General features: G+C 41.4%; 2 protein-coding genes and 2 long non-coding RNA genes across 4 annotated transcripts; 3 read left to right on the top strand and 1 right to left on the bottom strand.

Moving 5' to 3' along the window:
• Window positions 1–1,824: 1,824 nt before the first annotated feature.
• Window positions 1,825–4,954, top strand: rpl36 (ribosomal protein L36). Its single transcript, XM_063500814.1, has 4 exons — window positions 1,825–1,898; window positions 3,103–3,197; window positions 3,459–3,593; window positions 4,837–4,954. Exons 2-4 carry the CDS (start codon window positions 3,105–3,107, stop codon window positions 4,924–4,926), a joined length of 318 nt encoding a protein of 105 aa, XP_063356884.1. The 5' UTR covers window positions 1,825–1,898; window positions 3,103–3,104; the 3' UTR covers window positions 4,927–4,954.
• A 2,458-nt stretch (window positions 4,955–7,412) lies between these two features.
• LOC135932150 (uncharacterized) lies at window positions 7,413–8,869 on the top strand. Its single transcript, XR_010573293.1, has 2 exons — window positions 7,413–7,727; window positions 8,534–8,869. It is a non-coding gene; the product is annotated as an uncharacterized LOC135932150 (long non-coding RNA).
• Window positions 8,870–8,910: 41 nt separating this feature from the next.
• Window positions 8,911–11,224, bottom strand: LOC134647103 (uncharacterized). The gene is made up of 3 exons (XR_010096805.2): window positions 10,846–11,224; window positions 9,877–10,039; window positions 8,911–9,520 (listed from the first exon to the last, which is right to left on the bottom strand). It is a non-coding gene; the product is annotated as an uncharacterized LOC134647103 (long non-coding RNA).
• An 811-nt stretch (window positions 11,225–12,035) lies between these two features.
• Window positions 12,036–25,796, top strand: pde6d (phosphodiesterase 6D, cGMP-specific, rod, delta). Its single transcript, XM_063501173.1, has 5 exons — window positions 12,036–12,278; window positions 19,695–19,783; window positions 21,798–21,923; window positions 23,223–23,328; window positions 23,869–25,796. The coding sequence occupies exons 1-5, from the start codon at window positions 12,229–12,231 to the stop codon at window positions 23,948–23,950; spliced, it is 453 nt and encodes a 150-aa protein (XP_063357243.1). The 5' UTR covers window positions 12,036–12,228; the 3' UTR covers window positions 23,951–25,796.
• The last annotated feature ends 836 nt before the right edge of the window (window positions 25,797–26,632 follow it).

Below are 26,632 nucleotides of genomic sequence, written 5' to 3'. Positions count from 1 at the left end.
AGGACAAGGTGCCACCTGGACCTGCCGCGGCTGAGCTGGAGGTCAGCAAGCAATTTGGACCGGTCAGGAGGTCAGAGCACCGTCTGACCTGCCGCGCCTGAGCCGGAGGACAGCGCGCCTTCTGGACCTGCCGCGGCTGAGCTGGAGGACAACGTGCCACCTGGATCTGCCGCACCCAAGCTGGAGGACAGCACGCCGTCTGACCTGCCACGCCCCACCTGGAGGACAGCGCGCCTTCTGGACCTGCCGCACCTGAGCCGGAGGTCAACGCGCCGCCTGGACATGTTGCACCCGAGCTGGAGGTCAACGCACTATCTGGATCTGCCGTGCCTGAGCCAGAGGTCAGTGTGCCGTTTGGACCTACCGTGCCTGACATGCCACGCCCAACCTGGAGTTAAACGCGCCGCCTGGACCTGCCGCGCCCAAGCTGGAGGACAGCACACCATCTGACCTGCCACTCCTGAGCCGGAGGTCAACGCGCTGCCTGGACATGCTGCACCCAAGTTGGAGGACAGCACGCCGTCTGACCTGCCACAACCGAGCTGGAGATCTGTGTGCCACCTGGACCTGCCACACCCTAGCCGGAAGACAGCGCACTGCCTGGACCTGCCGTGCACGACCTGCCATGCCTGAGCGAGACGGCCTGCACGTCAATGTCCTGCCAAGCTACGGCCTACACATCCACGATCTGCCAAGCCACATCCTGTTCAGTCACAGCCTGCACTGCCAGCACGTTGCTGGTCACCTGCCATGCCACGCCGTCGCCAGCCACCAAAAGTCTTTCGCCATTGTCGCTGCCCACCTGAACTGTTCCATTGCCGAAGTTGGACCTGCGGTTGGCCCTCTGAACTTTTTGCGTTGGACTTTGCCCCTTTTGTTGTCTTGAGGGATTGGTTTGCTTTTGGACTATGCTAATAGTAAACAGCTAATGTTACCATATGTGTCGGCCAGGTTAACATTCATGAAGACTGTTTAATGCTTTATTGAAAACAGGAGCTTTGCTGACCTCTGAACTTTCTCCTTAAGTTTTGTTAAGTGTTACTAGCATTAGCTACTCCAGCTGTTAGTAAGGAGGAGCTGTGTGTCTGTCTGTGTGAAGTTGTGTGTCAGTTGGAGGAGGTAAAGACAGCATTGCTGGAATGGATATTGTTCCAAATCAAGATCTTAATTCAGTGTTAAATTTTACTATTGATTAATATCTGAGTTGTTTTCATTTTTTTTTACAACAAAGGAGTGGCTAAAGAAGAAGCACATTAAAAGTCATGGTGTGCCCTAGCCAGCCTCTAGACCCCAGTCCAGATGTGGAGTGAGCAGTTCCTAACCAGCAGCCAAGAAACCTAAAGGATTTATTGGTTCACATTTCCACCAACTACAAGAAGCACCTCACTGTACTCACCAACAGTGGTTTCTGGGGGAATAATTATTTCCTTCAATGTGTATAGAAAAAAACAAAATATGGCAGTGATTTTAACATTTAGGGCAAGAAGAATCAAAAGTCTCACTAAACAACAATTGTGTTAGTATTCTTATGTTCACTTAGAATATTAAGAGCTATGGATTTTATATACTGATGCACCAAACTTGGTGAAGATTAGAAACACCTTTGCAAAGGATAAAGCTGTGCATCATCACAGCCTCCTCCATCCTCTAACCTCCAACAGCATTTTAGGAATAAAAACGCCCTTTAACATAGCGTACATAGACTGATTCCAGAGGACAGAAATGACAGATTAGTGAAATGAGAAAACCCCATTAAAATGAAAAACACTTCCTCTTCCCGGGCAGCAGGGGACGCTGTCACGGCAGCGTAACAGAAGCGTTTTCCGGGTCAGCTCTTTCATTGCCCCGTTTTGCTCGCGCAACAGTCCTTCCGGCCTGACCGCCATCAAAGATAGCAGGTACGATTTTAATGTCGAGAAGTTTAAGCCAAAAGCCGTTTCTAATCTTTGCCATCCGTCGAGTTTTAGGAGATTTGATGAAACTGCTAGTAACTACTAACGTTACTTTACATCTCAGCTCAGTATTGTAGCACCGCATTTTATGAAGTTGAAGAAAATGTGGCGTCTAGTCAGCCGTGTCCGTTTTCATTATGTTCCCGAGTGCGTAGAAATCGGTGCTTCCGAGCACAGACTGAATATTGTTGTCGTCAGAAACTAAAGCAGCGAGCAGACCTGCGGCCACATAGGGAGCTGTCACGCAGTCTGGTGGACACTAAAGCTTTACCGGCCCGATGTGACGGATCAGCGCCACTAGGTCGCTTGTACCCTCAAAATTGGAAATGAAATAGCAGATTGCTCGTGGCTTCCTCGCGTGTCTGTTACATGGCGAGTCCAAGTCAAGAGTTTTTACTGAAGGTGGCTGCAGCAGAGCACCTTTTAGTAATCAGCGTTCACTGAGTGTAAATGATGATGGTTAAGCTTCCACCGACACTGACCTGTTTAGATTGTGGTTGTTAAACGGAGATTTGGAGTCCTGTTAACACTGTAACAATTTTTTTCGAGTCCAAATTATGGTGTTGTTTAAAATAGCTCGCTCAAAAGGCAAAAAACTAAATGGCCGGGCCAGAAGTTCCTGCTAATATTCTTCACAGTTATTGTTTAACCTGCAGGTCGCATCCATTGAACTAAAGTAATTGGTCTGTTGTGTGTATGTCACACAGTGCTATGTTTTTTTTTTTTTTTGAGGTTGAATTGATTCCACTGACCTTACATCTTGCTGGACTTCCTGAGCTACAGCTACCTTTGCAGTAAAGTAAAGCGATGGAGGTCCCCATCCTATTCCTGTTTCACAGACCTTACCATGTCACATCTACACCCTGTTTTATTTGAGCTGTCCTGCTGTCAAATGATCATAGTGCTACTGAACCCAGTGATGTAGACCACTCGAGTAGGAAAAAAGGCTTTGGTAAAACATTGCCCGTGGGTGCAAGGCTGATGTGGTGGCTTACAATAGAGAGCTTAGACAAGAGCCTGTTGTCGGTGTTGGTCTTCCTGCTATTGCATACCAAAGTATTTGTTTTGATATGTTGATCATGTGAGATTGCAGCTAGTTAAAGACTCATCATTTGCACTTGTCTTAATGTTTGTGTGTGATCCTCCGCAGACATGGCTATTCGTTATCCTATGGCTGTTGGCCTTAACAAAGGCCACCCAGTCACCAAAAATGTAACTGCTCCCAAACACAGCCGCCGGCGCGGGGTGAGTATCTCTTGCTGAGTGACTTTACAGACTTGACAATATTACAAGTGTTAAGACAAATATATTTGCACTTCACACTGTAGTTTGTGTACTTACTCTGTGACTGGTTTGACCTGAAGCGTTCGATGACACATATAGTGTAAATCAGTCCACATAAGCATAATTTGTCAGGCATCAATATTCCTGTATCACGTTATGTCCAAATAGGGTCAATGGTGTTAAATGCTTTGACTTACCGTGTACTATGTCTTTACTGCCCAGCGTCTGACCAAACACACCAAGTTTGTGCGGGATATGATCCGTGAAGTGTGTGGGTTTGCTCCGTATGAGAGGAGAGCCATGGAGCTGCTGAAAGTGTCCAAGGACAAGAGAGCCCTCAAGTTCATCAAGAAGAGGGTGAGTTTGTGTCAAAGCACTCGCCAGCCTAAACCATAGTAGTATTTGCCCAGTTACAAACCACAAAAGTGAGGACAAGTTTTAAAATGTAAATAAAGATTATGCAAACGTTGTATTATATTTATAATATTTATAAAACATATTACATGTTTAAACTGAATAAATGTACCATGTTAAGAAAACTGAGCTCATTTTGACTCGATGGTAGCAGCAGGTATCAGAACATTCGAACAGGGTCAAGCTGAGAAAGTGGCACTAAAAAGAAAGAGCTGAAGGAACATACAGCAGCCACTTAGGTTAATTGGCAACATGTGAGTCACATGACTGGGTCTAAAAGAGCATCTTAGAGAGGCAGAGGTTCACCAATCTGCAGAAAACTGCGTCTACAAATTGTATTTCAGAATGTTTCTGAATGTAAACATGTGAAGACTTTGAGTAATTCATCATCTGTAGTTCATAATATCATCATTGTTGGATGTCCGTATCACCAGGCCCTTAAAACGGGCATGATTGTGTGGTGGAAATCAGTGCATGGGCTCAGGATCAGTGTGTGAACACAGCTCAGCGTGCCCTCCACAGATGCAGGTTAGAGCTCTGACATGCAAAGAGGCAGCCACATGGGAGCGTGATCCATAAACACTGCTGTCTTCTCTGGACCAAAGCCAGTTTAAAATAGACTGAGGCAAAGTGGAAAACTGCTGAGGTCATATTAGTTGAAATCGGCGCCTTTGGAGGTGGCAGTCTGGACCCAAAACAGGACAAAGCAGAGCCACAACTGCTGAGCAGCTGGAATCCTCTAACATTCCTCTTCCACAAGTCCCTCAGCTGCTCTGGTGGACTTGTGGGTTGTTGTTAGAAGAAGAGGGGATGCTACTCAGTGCTGCACGTGACCCTGCGCCAACTTATTTATGATTTGTGGCTGCGATCACATTCAACATGAGCTCAGTTTTCATAACATGTTTATTTTACTGAGGTTATCAGTACCATGTTTTGCAATTTGGAGGTTACACTCATTATTTTCCATGTCACACAGCCTGCCAACTGCTAACTATGAGTTGAGATGTGTGCATTCTCACAGTTTCAGTGAGGTAGTTTTATAATGAGCCATCTGTAATGTGTTGGCCATTTATAAAGACCTGAGCTTTTTTGTGATCGTATGTTGGATATGATTTTTATGCACTGACTGGACAACAGAAAAGCTCAGAGCTCTTCTAATATTTATATACTGTTTTTCCCCTCACAGATTGGCACTCACATTCGGGCCAAGAGAAAGAGAGAAGAGCTGAGCAACGTACTGGCTGCCATGAGAAAGGCTGCTGCCAAGAAGGAGTAAAAGTCATTTAATAAAACGTGAAACTACATTCCAGCCTCGTCTTTCTTTTTTTTGCTTTGTCACCATTCATCAGATCTGTTTGTGTTGCTGCAACCATCTTAGCCGTCAGCACACCTGAAGATGTTTAATATACACATAACATGCTGCTTGGCTTTAGACCAGACTGTAGATTACCTTACTGTGGCTAAAGGAATGAATATCACCAAAGAACTTGTAAAATTACTGCTGCAGCAGAAATAAAGCATATACTTTTTTTGTATAGAAATGTGTACTTTAAGTATAAAACACATTTTATAATGGTGACTTGTGCCCATTCTTTTTTGTTTGAAAGGAGCATGAAGCTTTGGCATGTGTGTGAAAATGCTTAATCAGCTGTGTATTCTCCAGCACTTTATTCTGTCTCACACACGGTCACACTTAAGCCACTTCCAAATTTTAAATGAGTTCACAAAATGAAATGGAGAAACATGAGGTGTGGAAGTTCAGTGGTTACCACTGTCGCCTCTCAGTGAGGGGTTTGTGGTTCACACCCCAACTGGGCTGTTCTTTGATGAGTTTGCATGGTTTTGATGTATGGCTTGTAGTCTTACAGAATTTGAGTGATCAGTACTACAAAACGCTACACATACACCAGTCGTGCTAAAATTAGCACTCACAGGTGAATTAAATAATGCTGATTATCTCCATCTCTGTTAATTAGCTATGCACCACAGACCTCAGTAGACAAACCATTACTTAAAATGCCATCACTTGACCCAGCTGTCAAGTGGCTATTGGCTATAGGCCAATCTCCAACCTTCCTTTTATCTCAGAAATTCTTGGAAGTGTAGTTGTAAACCGCTAACTGATCATGTGCAGAGAAAATAGTTTATTTGAGGAGGTTCAGTCAGGTTTGGACCTGAGAGATGCATCTCCACCTTCAGCTGATCCATGTACTGTTCACTGAAGCCTCATCAGAAATGGTCTCAGTGGAAGGGTTGCTTTCAGGAAGTCATTGTTAAGAAAGGTAAACAAACAAAAGCCTGAAGTATGCCACATTACACAAGAACTGGACTGAAAATCAGTGGCAACTGGCCCAGTGGAGTGATGGATCCAAATTAAAAGATTTTGGTTCAAATAGTTGTCAGTAAGTGTAGAGGAGGTCAGGAAAGATGTACAACGGTGAGCACCTACAGCCTGCATCTGTAAGAAACGGTGGAGGCTCTCTCATGGTTGGGGCTGCATTTCAGCAAGTGGTGTTGGAGATCTTGTTAAAATCGATGGAATTATGAATCCAGATAAGTATCAAAAGATTTAGCATCTGCAAAAATGGTAAATTGCTGCACCCATCTCCCATTTTCCATGCAAATTATAAAGATAAAAGAGGTGCTCAAGACTTCTACATAGCTGTGTGCAGTCGTACTGTGTAAAATTGTATGCGCACACAGATTTGCCACCAACATGAACATGTCTGTTTTCAGTACTGTTTGGTCCTGGAGAAGGACAGCCCTGTTTGGAGTCTGCGTGCAAACCACAGTTTCCAGCCTGGTGAGCCTTGCTTTTGGGAGATTTTGCTCCGTCTTTAACAACTTATTTGAAACCTACAAAAGGATCACATATTTCTAGCTGTCACTAAGGGATATTGCCCTTCAATATAACTAAAGCTTTCAGACAGTTGTAGGGGTCGCAGTATATAATTATTTGTGAGACAGTCATACAGGTTGAAAATAATATGAATTAGAACTAAACACCCTGAATTTGAACTGAAATGTAACATTTAGGACAACTGAGTTAAATTCTATCTCTGAGCTACGTTTTGATGTAAGTACAGGATATATAATAAAATATGTATAATAGAAGACCTATTATTTTTTGCACCGTCAAAATTAAATGAGTGAAATCAGTGTCTTGAGCTACACAATAGCAAACTAGTTTACTTGCTAAAGTAAACATTACTGTTGGGTAAAGGGAGTCCGCGCACGGCTGTGGTGTTCTCTATGGAGGACCACAAGAGCCACGCGCATCGAAATAAAAATTTCTGTGCTTTAATAATGAATTGTAGAATAAATTTTGCAATTGTAAATTCATTTTTGAATTCCAATTTAATAAACTGCATTTCAAAATCCTTTTTCCAATTACATTTCAAAATCCTTTTTCCAATTGCACTTTAATAAACTGCATTTTAAAATCCTTTTTTCAGTTGCACTTTAATAAACTGCAGTTCAAAATCCTTTTTCCACTTGCAATTTAATAAACTGCAGTTCAAAATCCTTTTTCCACTTGCAATTTAATAAACTGCATTTCAAAATCCTTTTTCCACCTGCAATTTAATAAACTGCAGTTCAAAATCCTTTTTCCACTTGCAATTTAATAAACTGCAGGTTAAAATCCTTTTTCCACCTGCAATTTAATAAACTGCAGTTCAAAATCCTTTTTCCACTTGCAATTTAATAAACTGCAGTTCAAAATCCATTTCCCTTTCCTGTTCGCTCCGGGATTAGCTGCTGGATTAGCTCCTGGATTAGCTCCTGGATTAGCTCTTCGATTAACAACTTGCTGGAGGCTATTCAAATTAGCCACACCGTGGGATGTAAGGAGCTCTCTGATTGGTTGGTCAGACACAGGCTGTCTGCCAGCCTGGATTTTTCTAGCTCATAGCTTCGCCCTGCTACGAAGCGTGTGTGCTTGTACAAAGGCCGTTCAGCCTCGGGATTTACACTCGGCTCGACACGGATATGTGAAGAATGAAGGGACCCTGCAGCGAAACGGAGAGCCAACCTCTGACTGAGTGCCTGTCTACACAGTCTGACCACCTGTTGAAGGTAAGGTGCTAACGTGGCTAACGCTAGCATCACCGCACGTAGCCCCGTTATTTTAAGGTCATCTTAGCTAATGAAAGTTTTACGGCGCAGCTGTACGAGCTCGCTACGTGTTTTGTAAGCTGCTGTGCTCTTCACAAATAAAGCTGGAAGCAGCTCAGACTGTTAGAACCAGCACTGAGGCCTGTTACATTTATACAGTGTTAGAGCAATGGCTGCAACCTACAGCCTTTAAACTAGCGATTAAAATGCTGACAGTAAACTCGTCAGTCCAGATGTTACCGCATTACTTTATGGTACTTAGAGTTAAAACAACTGAGACAGGCTGATTAAAATAACAGCTGTCAGTTCTCTCATTCCTTATATCAAGACTGGAGATCACACTACTGATTTCAGTTCATTTAATATGTGAGTGCAGATTCATTCTCAACTGGACATAAACGATGATCAAAGGTTGTATATATGATGAAGTCATCCAATCCCAGCCTCTAACACAGTGCGCTGAATCTTAGCTTTGAATGTCCAGTATATTCTAATCAGTGCAATGTAAGCATTCACTGAACCTACAGTATCTACACCTGTGTGGTAAAGATACAGATAATGAAGTTTAATTATTAATACAATATACATCATGAAAAACAAAAGCTGAAATTGATTCAGTTTAGTACTTTTCTCTGTATGTTCTGTGATTATAAAGGCCTTAAATTCTGTGATATATACTGTAAATGATTTTCACAGAGGTCTTAAAGTACTTAAATCACTGCTGATAGTCTGGTTGTTTATATTTTCACATGTTTTTGTGTCTGTAGGGCTGTTTGATGACGATTTGGACTCCTCTGGGAGATGAGGACACACCCACATCTGTTCCATACTGCAGCCATGGATGGTGTTACGGCTCTGAGTCAGCTTTGGGCCATCAGACGCACACACTGGAAAACCAGCACCTGGACTTCATGCAGGAGAGATGGCCTCAGTGATGGACTCTGCATCCTCTACTTTACCTCTAATCTCTTTCTTCTTTAACACACAATTAAAATCACTCCAAAAGAGTGTAAACTTACTGAGGAAGTCGCTAACTTGTACACATTTGTACTTTTACTTGTTTTCTGAGTTATTTTTAAGAAGAGTAAAGTTATTCACATGAAGTTGTTATTCTTCTGTATTTATTCTTTTGTATCATGTACCACAGTCATACTGAACTTTACAGACCTGGTGAATTGGAGAAAACACACACACACACTTTCAGCCTCAGGCAAAACTGAGCCCAAAGAAACAACAACAAAGTTTAGTTCCTCTGGATTTTCCATGGAAAATTGTTTTATCACTCATCCAGGTGACTTCTCCAGTGTCACGGATGAGTGATGAATGTATCTCCCACTGGAAACCATTGTGTCCAGTTAAAGTCAATCGACATTTTTAAGGAGAGTTGTTAGACAATGAGTTTTAACTTGCAGCACAACACAAAGCTGCCATATTGGATCAACGATCAAAACACTTAATTGAGCAGAATTAAGGCAAAATGTAATATCCTCATATGACACATCACACATGATCCAGCATTGTTCTAAGAATGCAAAGTTTCCACAGCTGCCAGAAAGGGACAGATTTCTGGCTGGTCTTTATGAGTGGTCGTTGCTTTCTCGTTTTCTCTGGAATTGCTGCACAGAGGATGTAACACCCATGATAAGCGCTGAGTTGTGTGTCCTTGTCAGAAATCAGCCATCCTCAGCTTCCAGGTAAGGAAAAGTGGAACCAGAAGATATTCAAATGCATCTCTCCACAGCTGCTGATGAATTCTACAAAAAACAAAGTTTGTTAAAAACATTTGCAGGTGAATCACCACTGATTTATCAGTGATATCCATTTACTCAAAAATTACTGACAAGTGGATAACTAGGATATATACACACACACACACACACATATATATATATATATATATATATATATATATATATAAAATTTCAAAAGTGTCCTGTACAAAATTGAACTATATATGACAAATGTGGTGCTTGTGGAATTTTTAACAAGGACCCTACAAAACTTTACTCATGCTGCCAAACTTTTGACAGCTAGGTGTGCAGTTCCTGCTTTAAATGCATTCAAAATCTAAGTGATAAGAGGCCAGAAATGTTTGAACTCGCTTATGAACCTGCATCACTGAGGCCGTCTCTCCTGCATGAAGTCCAGGTGCTGGTTTTCCAGTGTGTGCGTCTGATGGCCCAAAGCTGACTCAGAGCCGTAACACCATCCATGGCTGCAGTATGGAACAGATGTGGGTGTGTCCTCATCTCCCAAATCGTCATCAAACAGCCCTACACACACAAAAACGTGAAAATATAAACAACCAGACTATCAGCAGTGATTTAAGTACTTTAAGACCTCTGTGAAAACCATTTACAGTATATATCACAGAATTTAAGGCCTTTATAATCACAGAGCATACAGAGAAAAGTACTAAACTGAATCAATTTCAGCTTTTGTTTTTCATGATGTATATTGTATTAATAATTAAATTTCATTATCTGTGTCTTTGCCACACAGGTGTAGATACTGTAGGTTCAGTGAATGCTTACATTGCACTGATTAGAATATACTGGACATTCAAAGCTAAGATTCAGCGCACTGTGTTAGAGGCTGGGATTTGATGACTTCATCATATATACAACCTTTGATCATCATTTATGTCCAGTTGAGAATGAATCTGTGCACTCACATATTAAATGAACTGAAATCAGTAGTGTGATCTCCAGTCTTGATATAAGGAATGAGAGAACTGACAGCTGTTATTTTAATCAGCCTGTCTCAGTTGCTTTAACTCTAAGTATCACAAAGTAATGTGGTAACATCTGGACTGACGAGTTTACTGTCAGCATTTTAATCGCTAGTTTAAAGGCTGTAGGTTGCAGCCATTGCTCTAACACTATATAAATGTAACAGGCCTCAGTGCTGGTTCTAACAGTCTGAGCTGCTTCCAGCTTTATTTGTGAAGAGCACAGCAGCTTACAAAACAGGTAGCGAGCTCGTACAGCTGCGACGTAAAACTTTCATTAGCTAAGATGACCTTAAAATAACGGGGCTACGTGCGGTGATGCTAGCGTTAGCCACGTTAGCACCTTACCTTCAACAGGTGGTCAGACTGTGTAGACAGGCACTCAGTCAGAGGTTGGCTCTCCGTTTCGCTGCAGGGTCCCTTCATTCTTCACATATCCGTGTCGAGCCGAGTGTAAATCCTGAGGCTGAACGGCCTTTGTACAAGCACACACGCTTCGTAGCAGGGCGAAGCTATGAGCTAGAAAAATCCAGGCTGGCAGACAGCCTGTGTCTGACCAACCAATCAGAGAGCTCCTTACATCCCACGGTGTGGCTAATTTGAATAGCCTCCAGCAAGTTGTTAATCGAAGAGCTAATCCAGCAGCTAATCCAGCAGCTAATCCCGGAGCGAACAGGAAAGGGAAATGGATTTTGAACTGCAGTTTATTAAATTGCAAGTGGAAAAAGGATTTTAACCTGCAGTTTATTAAATTGCAAGTGGAAAAAGGATTTTGAACTGCAGTTTATTAAATTGCAGGTGGAAAAAGGATTTTGAAATGCAGTTTATTAAATTGCAAGTGGAAAAAGGATTTTGAACTGCAGTTTATTAAATTGCAAGTGGAAAAAGGATTTTGAACTGCAGTTTATTAAATTGCAAGTGGAAAAAGGATTTTAAAATGCAGTTTATTAAAGTGCAATTGGAAAAAGGATTTTGAAATGTAATTGGAAAAAGGATTTTGAAATGCAGTTTATTAAATTGGAATTCAAAAATGAATTTACAATTGCAAAATTTATTCTACAATTCATTATTAAAGCACAGAAATTTTTATTTCGATGCGCGTGGCTCTTGTGGTCCTCCATAGTTCTCACACAATTTTGCTCCAATGAAAGTAAAATAAATGACATAAATTAAAGATTTTCTCCATTTCGGTCGTCCATCACGGATGCAGCGTCTACTGTTGCGGTTGCTAAGCAACAAGAGCCGAGCGTCGTAGGGGACACGGTCTAGTTTAACAGCCGCTCACTTCCGGTCTTTAAAGGCAGCCCCTGAATTTGAACACACGCCTAGTTTTGCGTTTTAGGAGAGCGAGTGCTTAAATGATAAAAGAAGTAAGCACACAGACAGCGCAATAATGATGTAATACTTTGTGTGTGGCGTTGCCACTGGTGACGCGTCTTTATCCGTTTTAGTCCCGCCCTTGCTCGCTATTCTCCCTGTGATTGGCTGATAGGGGTTCCCTTGCGTTTCACTGGTTAGGCTGTGTGCAGCCCGTTTGCTAGCTGGGTATATTTAGCTGATTGCATTATCGGATCAGATTTAGCCTGCAGTCCAGCAGAGTAGTGAACGTTATTCCAGGCGAATTCTGACTAGTAGTTAGCCAAGTAGTTAAGCTAACGTGAACAGCCTCCATCTCTTTTCAGAAAAGTCTAGGTTATCTGTAAGCGAAAGCGAAAACAAACCATTTCGGACATGTCTTCAGACGAAGACAGGGCCAAGGAAATTTTGAAGGGCTTCAAACTGTATCCTTTTTCCCGTTTATGTTGCGCGAATGTTAGAAACACAGCAGTGAGCTAAATAGCTAGCTGTCTGGGTAAAGGCATAGGACAGGATGCTGCAGCCACATTAGCAGGATGGATGTTGTTGTACAACAAGCTTAGTTGCTAAAGCTAACCTGCCACAGTCTCTGCGCACGGAGTTGTATAGTTGCTGTGTTCCAGTATTTGAACGGACACAACGGCAGCTCATTGAATGACGACCTGTGGGCTCACATGAGGGTGAATTCGCCTGCAGTTGTAGTACCTGTGGCACATGACGAGGATGAGATTCTGCTCAGGTAGCTGAGAAGTAACTGTTGTGCCTCCTGTAACTATTATTAAGCGCCTCACAGGTATGTGACTCGCGTTGAGCATAGTCTGACTGCTGTATGGTTCCGTAATGCTGGAAGTTGAAACCGAGGTGCGCCTCTTTGTGTGATGATGGCAGACTTGATTCCACGCAGTTATTCTGGATTTGTATGCTAACCACCAGAGCAACATTGGAGATTGCAGTATGACCTGTTAAATGTGTACTCATGTAGTGAGTCAATTTAATTCCTCTTTGGTGTGCCTGTTAGCGCTCATCCAACACATGTCTGAGAAAGTGACCGAGCAACAGATTTGTGAAGATTAGAGAATAGGAGATGCTGTTCCTCATCAGGTTTTTAAACGTTGAATTGGCATCTCTAACGATCCAGTCACACTGTACAAATGGATCAAAATCTTTGTTGCTCTGCACAGGTGCACTGAATGCAGGACTACAAGGAAAATCCACTGCTCCCAACAGAGAACACTGCTGCCCATCTGTAGATTAGTAAAGATCACGTGACTAAGCCAGAAGTAATTAAACATTTCTTAGGAAAGATGAGACCCAAGAGGAACTTTCTGATTCATCAGAAACAGAGTACTGTCCCACATCCTGATAAAGGACACGCAGAAATCTATTTTCAGAGTGAAATCAATTTTGTTGACTGAATCTGTATATTTGATGTGAGTTCCAGCAGAGTAAAAGATTCTGCAATAGATTAGTCATTTATTACAACATTTATACATTTTCTAATTTGCCAGTTTAATACATGGACATTCCTGTGACTGTACAGCTTAACAGCTGCAAATATAAAACATATTTCCCCAGCAGGGAATCTATAATGCACTTAAAAAGTGGTGCTTCCAGTGGATTTTGAAGAAAAACTCTGAACGTAACTCGCTCCCCACACAGGATAAGTGTTCAGCATAAGTTACCTCAGTCATTTAGGTAGGTAAATGGAGTGTCTTTAAGCTTGATGCAGCTCAACATGTCATTGATTGATTCATTAATTCTGAGTTGTAGCATCCAGTTTGAAAGAAAAATGTCAGAACATCAGTCTGTAAACTAAACATGAAGCTTGTGTTTTGTTTGTTTTTTAACCAAGGAAAACTGAGAAAAAAAAAAAAAGACAAAGCGATTAAAGTCATGTAGTAAATGTGCAGTAGAGTAGTATCATAATAGTCTCTTATGTGTAGGTTATCATTGTAGACTTATTTTTAGGGGTTACACCTTGTGTACACAAGCTGTAACATAAGCATGAAGCAGAAGCTAAGGAGGTGTTTCAAGCACACATCTGATGTTTAGGTTGCCTATATTTTATAAGAACTCAGTGCTGAGTCAATTCACAATCATCATTAAAACACTTGTGAAATAGAAGGACATGCCTAGAAGCTCTGAAATATGCACTCAAACACAGGAGTAAAACTATGTTATAACCTGTGTCACACAGAATGAAACAAATACACTTCATTTCTGATGCTCAGAAAACATAAAAACTGAAAAGCATGTCCAGATTAGAAATCTTACTATAGAAAAAGTCTACAGAAAAGAAGGGGGGGGGGGGGTGATATTGTGCTTAATGGTTAGGTCTGTGCCAGTGTCACCCTTTCATGTAAATTAGCTTGAAGCTACGCTAGGACATCCTGGGTTAACTTGACCAGTTAAGAACCAGCTTCATGCGGGCACTTTTTACTGCAGGCTTGATTCATACATTCACACACATTTCTACAGCACTTTTACTGCATGGCTTTAACCGTTTGGTCAGACCTCTTGATGCACTTTGGTAATGGTTAAACCCATGATTTAGTGGAATGGAGCTTTACTGCCTTCTGTCCTTATTGAAATGGGGTAAATAGAATTTTCTTTTTCCCTTCTTTACTGTAATGGTAACACAGATGCAGTCCAATATGACAACAGCCCTGTTCCATAATACTAAAGTAGTGTTTGTGAAGTTATTTCACTTTGTCCCATACTGAGTAGTCATCAGATTTGTAAATGGTGAAATGTGATGATTTTAAATGGCCAGGATATTCTTACGAAACCCCTTCAGACACCTTGGAACTGGAAGGAAGTGTTCTAGAAGGATTAGTCAGATTTCAGCAAGCTACTGTAAGAGACTGACAACTAAAAGAGCTACACAACGGTCTTTGTGCTAAAGCAGACAGCTCTAGTGTTTGGTACTTCAGTGTTTCCAGCTGACTTTTCAATCTTGTGATATCTTTCTAGATATCAAAAAAGTAAAATAATGACCTTTGTTTTAACTGTATGCTAACTCAAAACACTATTCTTCTCCTTTTTAGGGTTTACGAGTTGTAATTAAAGGCAAAATATAAGCAGCTAATGTAATTGATGGTAAAACCTCAAGCAAAGAGAAAAGTTCTCTCACTTTCCTAAAATTGCAGTTATGTGCTGTGAGCATCACCTCAAAATAAATATACATCAAAATTGTATTCCTTGTTTATCCTAACATGTAATACTATAAAAGCTATTTTGGCAGCTCCACAATCAAATCTTATTGAATTCTTGTGTAAATGGCTTAAAGGTCAGTAGTTGTATAAATGTTGGGGTTAGAAAGTTGCCTATACTTGGAGCCATTAACATGTCTTTAAAAAATAAATGCAGACTCAAATGTGACAGCAGCTTTTCACTGGGGGCTCATTAACGATGTTCTGACGGGTCTGTGCAGGCACCCTGGTGATTTACACACACACACACACACACACACACACACACACACACACACACACACACACACACACACACACACACAACCTGCAGCAGACCCACAGGAGGCTATGGTATCATTTTGTATGATGTTATTGGATCTGAAATGTGTATGGATTTTAGACTGTGAGAAAGTGATTGGAAGTAAATTGAATAAGGGCATACATTATTGGGTGTAAAGCATTTGTGGAGGTGATGGTTTTTATTTTCTGAGCCTTTTTTTTTTGGTAGCGTGTAAAGAGGATTCTTCTGGATGGTGTAGATCTGGTTATACTTGAAGGGATTAGTGAAACTGTTCAACTCAGCATACTTTACTAGAAAGCCAAAGGAAGGGGGAGGGGATAGTAGAGGTAATGGAGTTGTGCTGTCAGTGGGATCTGACCCATACGGCTGGGATTATACTCCCTTGCAGACTCAGCCACGGACAGCTGTCGACTGCAGACACTTAGCTTGGAGGAGGTATGTACATTTGGTGCCCTTCAAGTGGAGTGGCTGTGGAGACAACTGTGCACAGACCCAACCAATGGGAGGGTATGTGAAAGTCCACTCAGTCTCTTATATACACTGTTTGGACAAAAGCCACACAGCCACCATGTACAGTGCTCAACAGATAACAAATATTTTACAAATGTGCCAAAAACTTTTTTCCAAACTATAAATTACTGAATTCACTGTAGTGAAGGTTCAGTGGACTTCTCTGGGAGGTCAGAAATGAATTACTAATCACATAAACATGTGACCACTAAAACTACTTTTTCAGTTCAAAAATGGAAGTAAATAACTGATTTGGCATCTTAATCAAAAAAAGAGCTTGTGCACAGTGATGCATTCATCATTACAGAAACATAAAAAGTAACTTTGGCAATTAAGGTCATCTGTGACATAAAGCTTACACATTTGTTAAGCACTGTATGTGTTCTTCAAGCAAATTAGAAAATAGTATAAGAAATCCACTATTCATTACACTATTCACAGATGACCAATGAATAATCCCATAAAAGGACGACTTTCATTCCTCTGGGGGGTTGGCCAACAGACTGCTGGTGGAAACTGTGCTACTGTTGGCTGAAGATAAAGACAGAGGAGAAGGGGAAGGTGTTTTAGGCATTGGTAAGAGAGGAGGAAAGGCATGAATGCAGAGGTGTGAGTAGGAACTCTACATGTAGGGACTCCGACTGGTAAAAGAAGAGAGCTGGGTGATACGGAGAGAAGGAAGGTTGATATATTGTGTGTGCAGGAGGCAGCAGCTTTTCACTGGGGGCTCATTAACAAGCAAGGGAAGCACTCAAGGTGGATTCAAACTATTCTACCATGGTTTAGATTAGAAGTGAAGCGGCGTGGGGATAATCTTTAAGGAAGAGGATGTGAACAGCGATATGGAGGTGAAGAGGGAGGGAGGTGGGATCATGAGTTTGATGATGGAAATTGAAGGTGTGACGTTAAATGTTGTCAGTGCAGAGTGTCCCTATGGCGGGTGGGAGTTGTTAATTTCAGTGTCATGTAGGTTACGGGAACAGAGGTGATGAGGTGTTGGGTAGGTATGGTTTTAAGGAGAGAAATGTGGAAAATTACGTGGCAGTGGATTTTGCAAAAAGGATGGAAAGGACTGTGGCAAACACATACAAGAAAAGAGAGGAACATAGGGTGGCATAAGGTCACCCTATGTTCACCCTGAGTGCAGTCTGAAAGACTCCAGGGTGGTGTCAGGGGAGAATGTAGCTAAGCAGCATCTGATGGTAGTTGGTAGGATGATTTTAGAAATTAAGAAGAGGAAACGAGTCAAGGATTAAATGGTGAAAGTTGAAGAAGGAAGCATGTTGCTCAGAGTTCAGGAAGGAGTTGGGACAGTCTGTGGGGTTTGTTGGGAAGTTATCAGATGACTGGGAATGTACAGCTGAAGTGGTGAGAGAACCTGTCAAGAAGGTGTTTGACATATCCCTTGTATTTAAGAAAGAGTATAAGGATACTTGGTAATGGAATGAGGAAGTACATGAAAATATTCAAAGAATGAGGTTAGCAAAGAAAAAGTGGGATAGTCACAGAGATGAAGAAAATAGACAGGTGTACTGAGAGGTTTACAGCAAAGAAAGAGGTGGCAAAGGCTCATAGTGAGTTTGTGAAGCTGGAGACTAAGGAAGGACAAAAGGACTTGCAGAGAGATCATGCTGAAAAGATATTGTGCAGCAGCCTTTCCATCTCTAAACATAAAGATGGAAATCGAGTAATGAGTGAAAAGAGTGTTGAGAAGATGGAGGAGATACAGGAGTATGGATGGAGGACAATTTTATTTATACAGCACCAAATCACAACAACAGTCACCTCAAGACGCTTTATATTGTAAGGTAGACCCTACAATAATACATACAGAGAAAAACCCAACAATCATATGACCCCCTATGAGCAAGCACTTCGGCAACAGTGGGAAGGAAAAACTCCCGGAGGGGCGGACATCTGCTGCAACTGTTTGGCGTTAGGGGAGGAAGACGGGACAAAAGACATGCTATGGAGGGGGCTAGAGATTAATAATGAGTATAATTCAGTGCAGAGAGGTCTATTAACACATAGTGAGTGAGAAAAGCGACTGAAGAAGAAACACTCAATTCATCATGGGAATCCCCCAGCAGCCTACACCTATTACAGCATAACTAAGGGAGGATTCAGGGTCACCTGATCCAGCCCTAACTATATGTTTTAGCAAAAAGAAAAGTTTTAAGCCTAATCTTAAACATAGAGATAGTGTCTGTCTCCCGAATCTAAACTGGAAGCTGGTTCCATAGAAGAGGGGCCTGAAAACTGAAAAAAGCCTCCCATTCTACTTTTAAATATTCTAGGAACAACAAGTAAGCCTGCAGTGCGAGAGCGAAGTGCTCTAATGTGTTGATATGGTACTATTAGGTCATTAAGATAAGATGGGGCCTGATTATTTAAGACCTTATACCTGAGGAGCAGGACTTTAAATTCAATTCTGGATTTAACAGGGAGCCAATGAAGGGAAGCCAATGCAGGAGAAATATGCTCTCTCTTTCTAGTCGCTGTCAGTACTCTTGCTGCAGCATTTTGGATCAACTGAAGGCTTTTTAAGGTGTTTTTAGGACACCCTGATAATAACAAATTACAGTCGTCCAGCCTAGAAGTAATAAATGCATGAACTAGTTTTTCAGCGTCACTCTGAGACAGGATGCTTCTAATTTTAGAGATGTTGCGCAAATGGAAGAAAGCAGTCCTACATATTTGTTTACTGTGTGCATTGAAGGACATTTCCTGGTCAAAAATGATTCCAGAATTCTATTGGTTAGGTTACATATAAAATTATTTCTTTTTGTTCATCATCAATTTATCCATCCATCCTCTTCTGATTATTGTGGGGGTGGGGTTTAATTGTAGCTACCATGGGTTGAAAGTGCATTATGAGTAAATTTTCAAAGGTCATATTACAGTGTATGATAAATGACTGTTCATAAATAGTAGTAGCATATTAAAGGTCTGCGTTTTACCTGTGTTTTGACACACTGTCAAAAAAAGTTGTAACGTCATCATTTTCAACATGTTCCAGCCATCAGTGCTTGAGAATTTAAATCTATACTCTGATGGTTTTAAGGTTGTGTTCTGTGGGTTTGTGCTGTTGTCCTCCTGCTGTTTCTAGCGTGAGCAGTGAGCACTTCTGTACTACAGTAGGAAATTCAGCATACAGGATCTATTGGCTTCATGAAGTCTGGGGGAATACCTGTTGCAGGGTACCATGCTTTGGTGTTAATGGCTGACCAGTGTTAAGTTGTAGTACTGCTGTTGTTGCAGTAGTATTGTTGAGCTGATCGGAGGTTATGTTTCTTCACCAGATATCCTGACAGTTTTCATTTTGCTTTGATTGGAATTAAGTGAGGGCATGGGGCTGTCTTGGTGCATTAAGAACAGCTTCAGTTCCTTCACGTAAGCTTCTACTGGTTTTTGGCTGATTTCTCCAGTGCAGCATGTCCCTTTTGAAAACACCAGTTGTAGAAGTATCCAGATCCATAATGTTTATTCACAGTACACGCTGTTTGTTGGGAAAAGATCATCTTTAATTCGAAATGATACGAATACAAAATTTCAAATATTTTGAATTTGGCAGCAAACACTTGAAAAAGTTGGCAATGGGGTAACACGACAGGGAAAGAATCTGAAAATATGCATGTTGAAAAGTCTCACTGCGCTGACCTGACGTGTAGGGACATTACAGGGAGGTGTAGGTCAGCTACACGCTAGGTTACAGCATAGCTACTTTGTAGATCTCCCACTGCAGCAGAAATTCCCAGTAAGTCTACCGGTGTGTGTGTATTTGAGTGGTGCGTTCACTTTGGTTAGGTCACTGTTACTTAACTTTTTCCTGGTAGAAACTGGATGAATCTTCGGGATGCAGAGACGGGCAAAGTGCTGTGGCAGGGAACGGAGGACCTCTCTGTACCGGGAGTAGAGCACGAAGGTATGTCTGCACTTTTGACACTCTCAAGTCATATCTGTTGTGACAGAACAACTAAATACAAATCTTCAAATCATTTTTATGAGACCTGTTTATCAGATGGTTTACCCACTAATTCATAATAAAACCCAGTCATCTCATAAGCCAACATTGTCAGCTGATACTGATGGTTCTATATATGCAGTGTCCTTCTCTGTTTATTTAGAGGCTGTATATTTAGACAAAGTCATTTTTTCACATCATTTTAAGTTTAAAAATTATAATGTTCAAGAGGCGTTTGTGAGGGCCACTCAAAAAACACCAGATTGGCCTTTTAATGTTACCAAAAGTGATTTTGCTGTTTTCAATCATCCTGTTGTAGAAACCAGCCTTTAGTTAACATTGGAAGAAATTGGTTTCACTCTTCCAGTGAAAATTGTGTGCAGCACAAACAATAAATGTGTTCTTTTGTAAATGACAGATGAGGTCGGAAATGACTGTTTATCAGGATTGACTGTTGCAGGTAAACAGGAGTGGAGTCATCACATCCATCATAAATGTTTTGTGGCATTGTGCCTTCAAATAATGTATAACACTGGACGACCCAGCAGAAAAAATGTGTTTGTCCACTATTGTTCAAGAAGTTACTTGAAGCATGATATCACACTGACAGTAGGGAGTATTTATGAATTCCATTGTCATCACAGATTTTCCTGCAAATCTGAGGAGCCTGATCAATTTTTTACACTCACAATTGTTCTCGGTTTCCATTCAACCTGATAATTCAGTTACTGAAGTGAAATAATGATCAATGGGTTATGCAACTTTTTTTAGTAACAGTAAAAAGCTAAACTTTGTCTGTTACTGGCACATGGTCAAATCAGCCATTCATTATTCTTCACTCTCTCCCTTCCCCATCATATCCCTCCATCAGTTTTTTAAACCAAAGTAATTACACCTTCCTGTCTTTCTCACTCTGTTCTTGGGCCTGCGGTCTCTCCTCCTGCACTTCTCCAAAGCAAGTGTGAGCAGCAGCAGCCTCCTGTGACTGCAATGGCTGGTTACTAGTTGTTGCTAGGACTACAGCTGTCAGTGTAGCAGCAGCCCTAACAACTAACATGTCGCTTAATTTCACACAGTTTGCTGCATCCATTTCTTGTATCAGAGTGGCTATAGCTCAGGAGCTAGAGCGGGTCGTACTAATTGGATGGTTAGTGGTTCAATCCCTGGCTGCTCTGGTTTGGATGCCATAGTATCACTGGGCAAGATGCTAACCATCGGTCGAAGTGTGAATGTTGGATGGAAGCACATAAGCATAGAAAAAGTGCTTGTATGAATGGATGTGAACAAGTGAATGAGGCATGTTGTATAAAGTGCTCTGAGTGCCCCAGTAGAGTAGAAAAGAGAACCAGTCCAATTACATTTGTGTTTTCTTTTTTTCTGTCTTAGCTTTTCAGCTCCACTTTACTACTTTTGTTTGCTTTGTTCCATCTTTATCAGCCACTTCTTCCACGCTACACTCTGTTCTACAAGGCAGACGAGGGGTCAGTTGCGTTGACAGATTTGATCCGATCCTACAAGCTGACCTGTAGCCTGTAAAATTATGTCTACAAAGGGGGAAAATGGACACACTAGGCAAATGCCAGATTGCCAGTTCAGGGCTGTTAGGTGCCCAAACTTTTGCACATGCCACTGTCTGTCTGCTGCATGTTCATTTAGCTTTCACATTAAAAAAAAAATAGCGCTCACTGGCTACTTCATTAGTTAGACCTTGGTATTACTGGATTTACTCCCTTTAGCCTTCAGAACTGCCGTCATTATTTTTGACAGAGATTCAACAAGATGGTGGAAACAAAATAGCATCAAACTGTTGTTTTAGATTTGTTTGCCAAATTGAGATCACTAACTTTTTGCATACTCATATTCAAGTTTAAAGTCTTAGGTCCTGGGCCCACAAATGAAAACACTGAATGCTGGTATTATGTACCTAGCTGTTGTAAGTAGAGTTAATTATAGAAGTTCATATCTGTCTCTTCAGCTCGTGTCCCAAAGAAGATCCTGAAGTGTAAAGCAGTGTCCAGAGAGCTCAACTTTTCTTCCTCAGAGAAACTGGAGAAGTTCAGACTGGAGCAGAAAGTTTTCTTCAAAGGACAGTGTTTAGAAGGTAATATGTGAAAACTGACACATCAGTGTTCGTTTCCACATGAATGGAGCCCTGCATGTTCCTGTCTTTTTCTACAGACATCCTCTTATCCACATGTGGTACAGGGACCAGTAGCTAACTGAACATGTTAAAAACGGAGTCGACTAGGCACTGCTGGAAAAGTGCTATATGTTATCCATATCTTATCTGTCTCATATAATATAGTCAGTGTAAGATTAAACCTATTTTACTCCAAATTATGTCAAGTTTATTACAATATGTTTAAAATTTGTTAAAAAAAAAAACCCAAAGAACAAAATGAATATGTACAAAATACAATAGTATTCCCTTAAAAGTGAATACTACCCACAGAGTGAGCAGTTAAATGCTATTTGAAGATGTTAACATGTTTGAAGTAAACCTCCCTTTCACATAGCATCATCTCAGCCGTCTCACTTAACCTTGACCCCTCAGCTGTAATCGGCTGACTGCGTCATGTCGTCACCACGGTGGGTGGGTGGTCACCCAGGTTTGTGAATGCAAGAACTCAAGAACAAGGCAAAAAAGAAACTTTGCATTGATACCATAGCTGTGTCTACTAAAAATCTCAGACGAGTTCAAATCTCAATGACTTGGACTTTAAAAATAAGTGGTCAGTTTTTTTGAAAATCTTGTGAATGTGAGAACTTGAGAACAAGGCAATTTTGAAATTGATACTATAGGTGCGTTTACTAGAAGGTTAACAGCTTTTTGTTGTTTTGACCATGTGTAGGGACAAATGAAGGCCTGGTAGTTTTAGGAAGGTTAAACAATGAATACAGTTGCTACATAGTATTATGATTATTATTATGTTTTGTCTTTTGGTCATTAGTTACAGAGTTCCAAACCAAAAATGATAAAATGCTCAGAATTACAATTAAATAAAAATGTATTTTTGTGAATTTATTAGCAAATTAATCATGACATTCTATGATCAAGCAAGTTGAAATCTGAAAGAAGGAAAACCTGTGCAGGGTTACTAGAAGGCGGTTTGAGAAGAACAGACAGCTCACAGCCCTGGAACCTGTTGTACATTGTCGTCACTTCCCTGTTTCACTGTGTTTGTAGTACAGTAATCCCCCTGACACCCTGCTGCACAGAGTTAAGGTTCCAGAGAGAAAACACACAATCCACACCCACATAACATGTTTGTGCTGCTGTTTTCCACCTGAGAAGAGAAATGTCTGTGAACTAATATTTAGGCCATGGTGGTATAGTAATAGCAATGATAGTGTATGCTAGAGCAGCAGCATTGAGCCCTCTGTCTGTCTCTCTGTCCAGAGTGGTTCTTTGAGTTTGGTTTCGTTATCCCCAACTCCACCAACACATGGCAGTCTCTGATAGAAGCGGCTCCAGAGTCCCAGATGATGCCAGCCAATGTTTTAACGTGAGTCTCTGCTCAGATGTTTCCTGTGCTTTGTTTTGTATTTCTGTACTTGGACCGTCTCTGTGTTTTAATGCCATAGGGCTGTGCTAGGCTTTTATCTGGCCTTGAGCGACATCAGGCCTGCTTCCATAGCGATACAAAGTGTACATCAACACACAAGTGGTCTTATGTTCTTGGCTGAAATATATTTACATACCTGCATTTTATTCTGATGATCTGAACATTTGCACGTAGTCGCCGTGTGGATTTTCAGCGACTGAATCATAAAAGATCCAGTCGCTGAGCTTCAAACCGCACAAAGTGTCGTTCAGCAGCCCTACATTCTTCTTTCAGTGTGCCCGGAGGTCGTCTTTAAACAGATGACTTGGGAAGCGCAGGCTAATCATAATTAAAGTCAAGTGCCACAATTAGTTTCCTTTTATTCTACCAGTCACAGCTGTACAAAGTTGCGCAGCATTCATGTATCTTTTGCCCTGTTGTAGTGAATTTTCCATTATGTTTCACTTTTACTAAAGGCTGACACTTGTCTTTGTTTTCTAGTGGTAATGTTATCATAGAGACCAAGTTCTTCGACGATGACCTGCATGTCAGTACTTCCAGGGTACGGCTTTTCTACGTCTGACATTTACCCCCCCGAGTCTACTTTCCTGAATGCTGACGCCCTGCCAAGGTCTGTAAATTCCCAAGGTTAGCTACAATTCGCAGTGGTAAAGAGCTCATTGCTGACGTGGGATCAGCATGTTGGGGTGAAACCCAGCTGTGGCGCCACAATCAGTCAAGTGAACTCGTGTTCTCTAGTTTTGTGTCGACTTGAAAACCTCTGGACCTTGGAAGAAGAGGGAAGAGGAGGAGAGAGAACTCGATTGCTTCCCCTGTTCCAGGATCACCTCTCTCTGTTTTCCCCTTCAGACTGTTTCACTGTAAACACGTGATCACTGATCTCAAGTCAGCTAGGGAAGCCCTCTGAAATGACCCGATTTGTGTTTTTTCTTTTTTGTAGTGCTGCCCTATCTCACTCCCAGGTAGCATTTACTCAGGAACAGAACAGATGTGTAACCTTCTGTGAATAGATATCATGTTTTCTAATCTCCATGTATCATGTCATGTCTGGTCAAAGATGGACTGTTGTTGTTAAGGGAAGATGATGCACTCAAGCAGGGGTGGGGGAACTCCAGGCCTCAGGGGCCAGTGTCCTGCAGGTTTTAGATATCAGCCTAGGTCAACACACCTGAATAAAATGATTAGTTCACTACCTCTGGAGTGGCCTCTGGAGAACTTCAAGACATGTTGAGGAGGTAATTTAGCTATTTAAATCAGCTGTGTTGGATCAAGAATACATCTAAAACCTGCAGGACACCGGCCTTTGAGGCCTGGAGTTCCCCCACCCCTGCACTAGAGGGACGGATGAGATGAAAGCTCTCATTGTCATTTTAGGTGCTACAAATTTTATTGACAACTCAGATAAAATGTATAAACCTGTTACAATGAACACTGCATATTTTACATAATTCAAATATTAAGTAGTATAGCCTTGAGGCGACTGTTGTTGTGATCTGGCGCTATATAAATAAAATTGAACTGAATTGAGCTCATTTCCTCTGGCTGCGTCCCGTTTCAGAGGCTGTCTGTGAGCTCCCACATTTCTCACATGGTATGTCTTTATTATAAGGGTGACATTCCAAAGCAGGTGAAATGCAGCCTCCTTCCTGCATTTGAGCAACAGAAGGAGCACAACCTGTGCACTCTTCTCCTCCTCAGATGGTCAATGTTTTTTTTCTAGTCATTGATTAGAATTGCTTGGTTTTTATTGGAGAAATGGAAGAAATATACATTTGTGGATATATTTATCTTTACACATTAACCCATTGGTAATGTTTCACTTTGATGAGTTGATGAGGCCCGTCTAACACTGCAGTGCTCATCCCCTGTTAGTTTTCTAAAGCACTAACCTTAGCACGCTGACTCGTGACTGGGACAAACCCGCTTAACGTAATGTTTGCAACAGTGGTTTCAATGTAGTCTGATAGAGGGCTACACATGTTTGCTTGTTTTTTTTTCACTCCTCCATGAATTGTTAAAATGAAACCTTCACACAGTTATGACATAATTAAAAACTGTTGTTATTCATTGGTAGAACAAAACAAGCTTTTATTCCATTAAATTATGTTTTAATTGACCTTCACATGACTTAATTCTGATATTTCACTTTGAATAAAATCATTATCAGGGTGAAACCAAAACATGCGTCATTTTATCTTAGCTAGATCCAGATGGTAACAGCAGCTTAAATTCTTTTACAACATCTTTGCTTTGCATATTCTCACTAGATTTTTAGCTTTGGCTTCCTGTGTAGTTCACACATTCACCTCGTTATGTGTTTTTCTTAGCTCCTATCTGGGCTTTGTAAAATAGATTTGTGTTGTAATATAATGGGAGGTGTGGATTAAAGTTACATGATGTTGGAATAACATGATGCGTTCTGTTTATTTTATTAATTCATGTTTTTCCCCGACCTGGTTGGAAAACAATTTCTCCAATTTCAAGTGATGCATGTAGAGTTGTTGGAAAAATTCCCATGCACCCTGAAGTATCTTATCACAGGTAAAGACTTGATATGCTCTTCCATGGCTAGGCCAAAAAACAGGTGGTGTGTCCGCTCTAGTACTGGGGCAAAGACTTCCACAGGGAGGCCAAGGAATGTCATTCCTCTAGTTGCCTGTGGGACCACCATCCCAGTTTGCCAATCCAGAGGGGACTGTCCCTGACCTCCACACAATGCAGCAGAGATTTGTCAACCAAGACAGCCCCACAGCATTTACTTCACTGCAGATACTGGTCAGCTGGCTCCAGAATCCAAGAAACAAACCAAGATTGGTACAACTGTCCTTCAACTGACTGCTCCCTTCACTTTTGGCGTCCACCATTGAGACAGGTACGAGCAACTTTACAGCCAGAAATAGAGGAGTGGCACATGAGTAATTTGGATTCAATGTCCTGACCAAAGATCTACCAGAATGGAGGGGTAAAGATCTCTTGGAGCAGGCATTCTGGTTCCTGTACATCCACACTGGACATTTGATTGTGTCCAGCATCTTCCCACACCACCTTGACAGTTGACAGCTCAGCTTCTCTCTTCGCCTGAGTGTCAACAACCCACGACCTAGGGTGTCCAGGTGTTAAGTGCACTGATGATGTGGAAATCTCTTCAGTTTCATGCAGATTAAATTGAAATTAATTTGATTGGTTGAACAATTATTCTTGGTGTTTCGTCTGTTCTGGTAGCTGCGCTTCCAGCAGAGTAAAG

The sequence above is a fragment of the Pelmatolapia mariae genome, linkage group LG17 (assembly GCF_036321145.2).
Source record: "Pelmatolapia mariae isolate MD_Pm_ZW linkage group LG17, Pm_UMD_F_2, whole genome shotgun sequence".
Lineage (NCBI taxonomy): Eukaryota > Metazoa > Chordata > Actinopteri > Cichliformes > Cichlidae > Pelmatolapia > Pelmatolapia mariae.
Note: the sequence above shows the minus strand (reverse complement) of the source record. Positions and strands in the feature narration are given on the sequence as shown.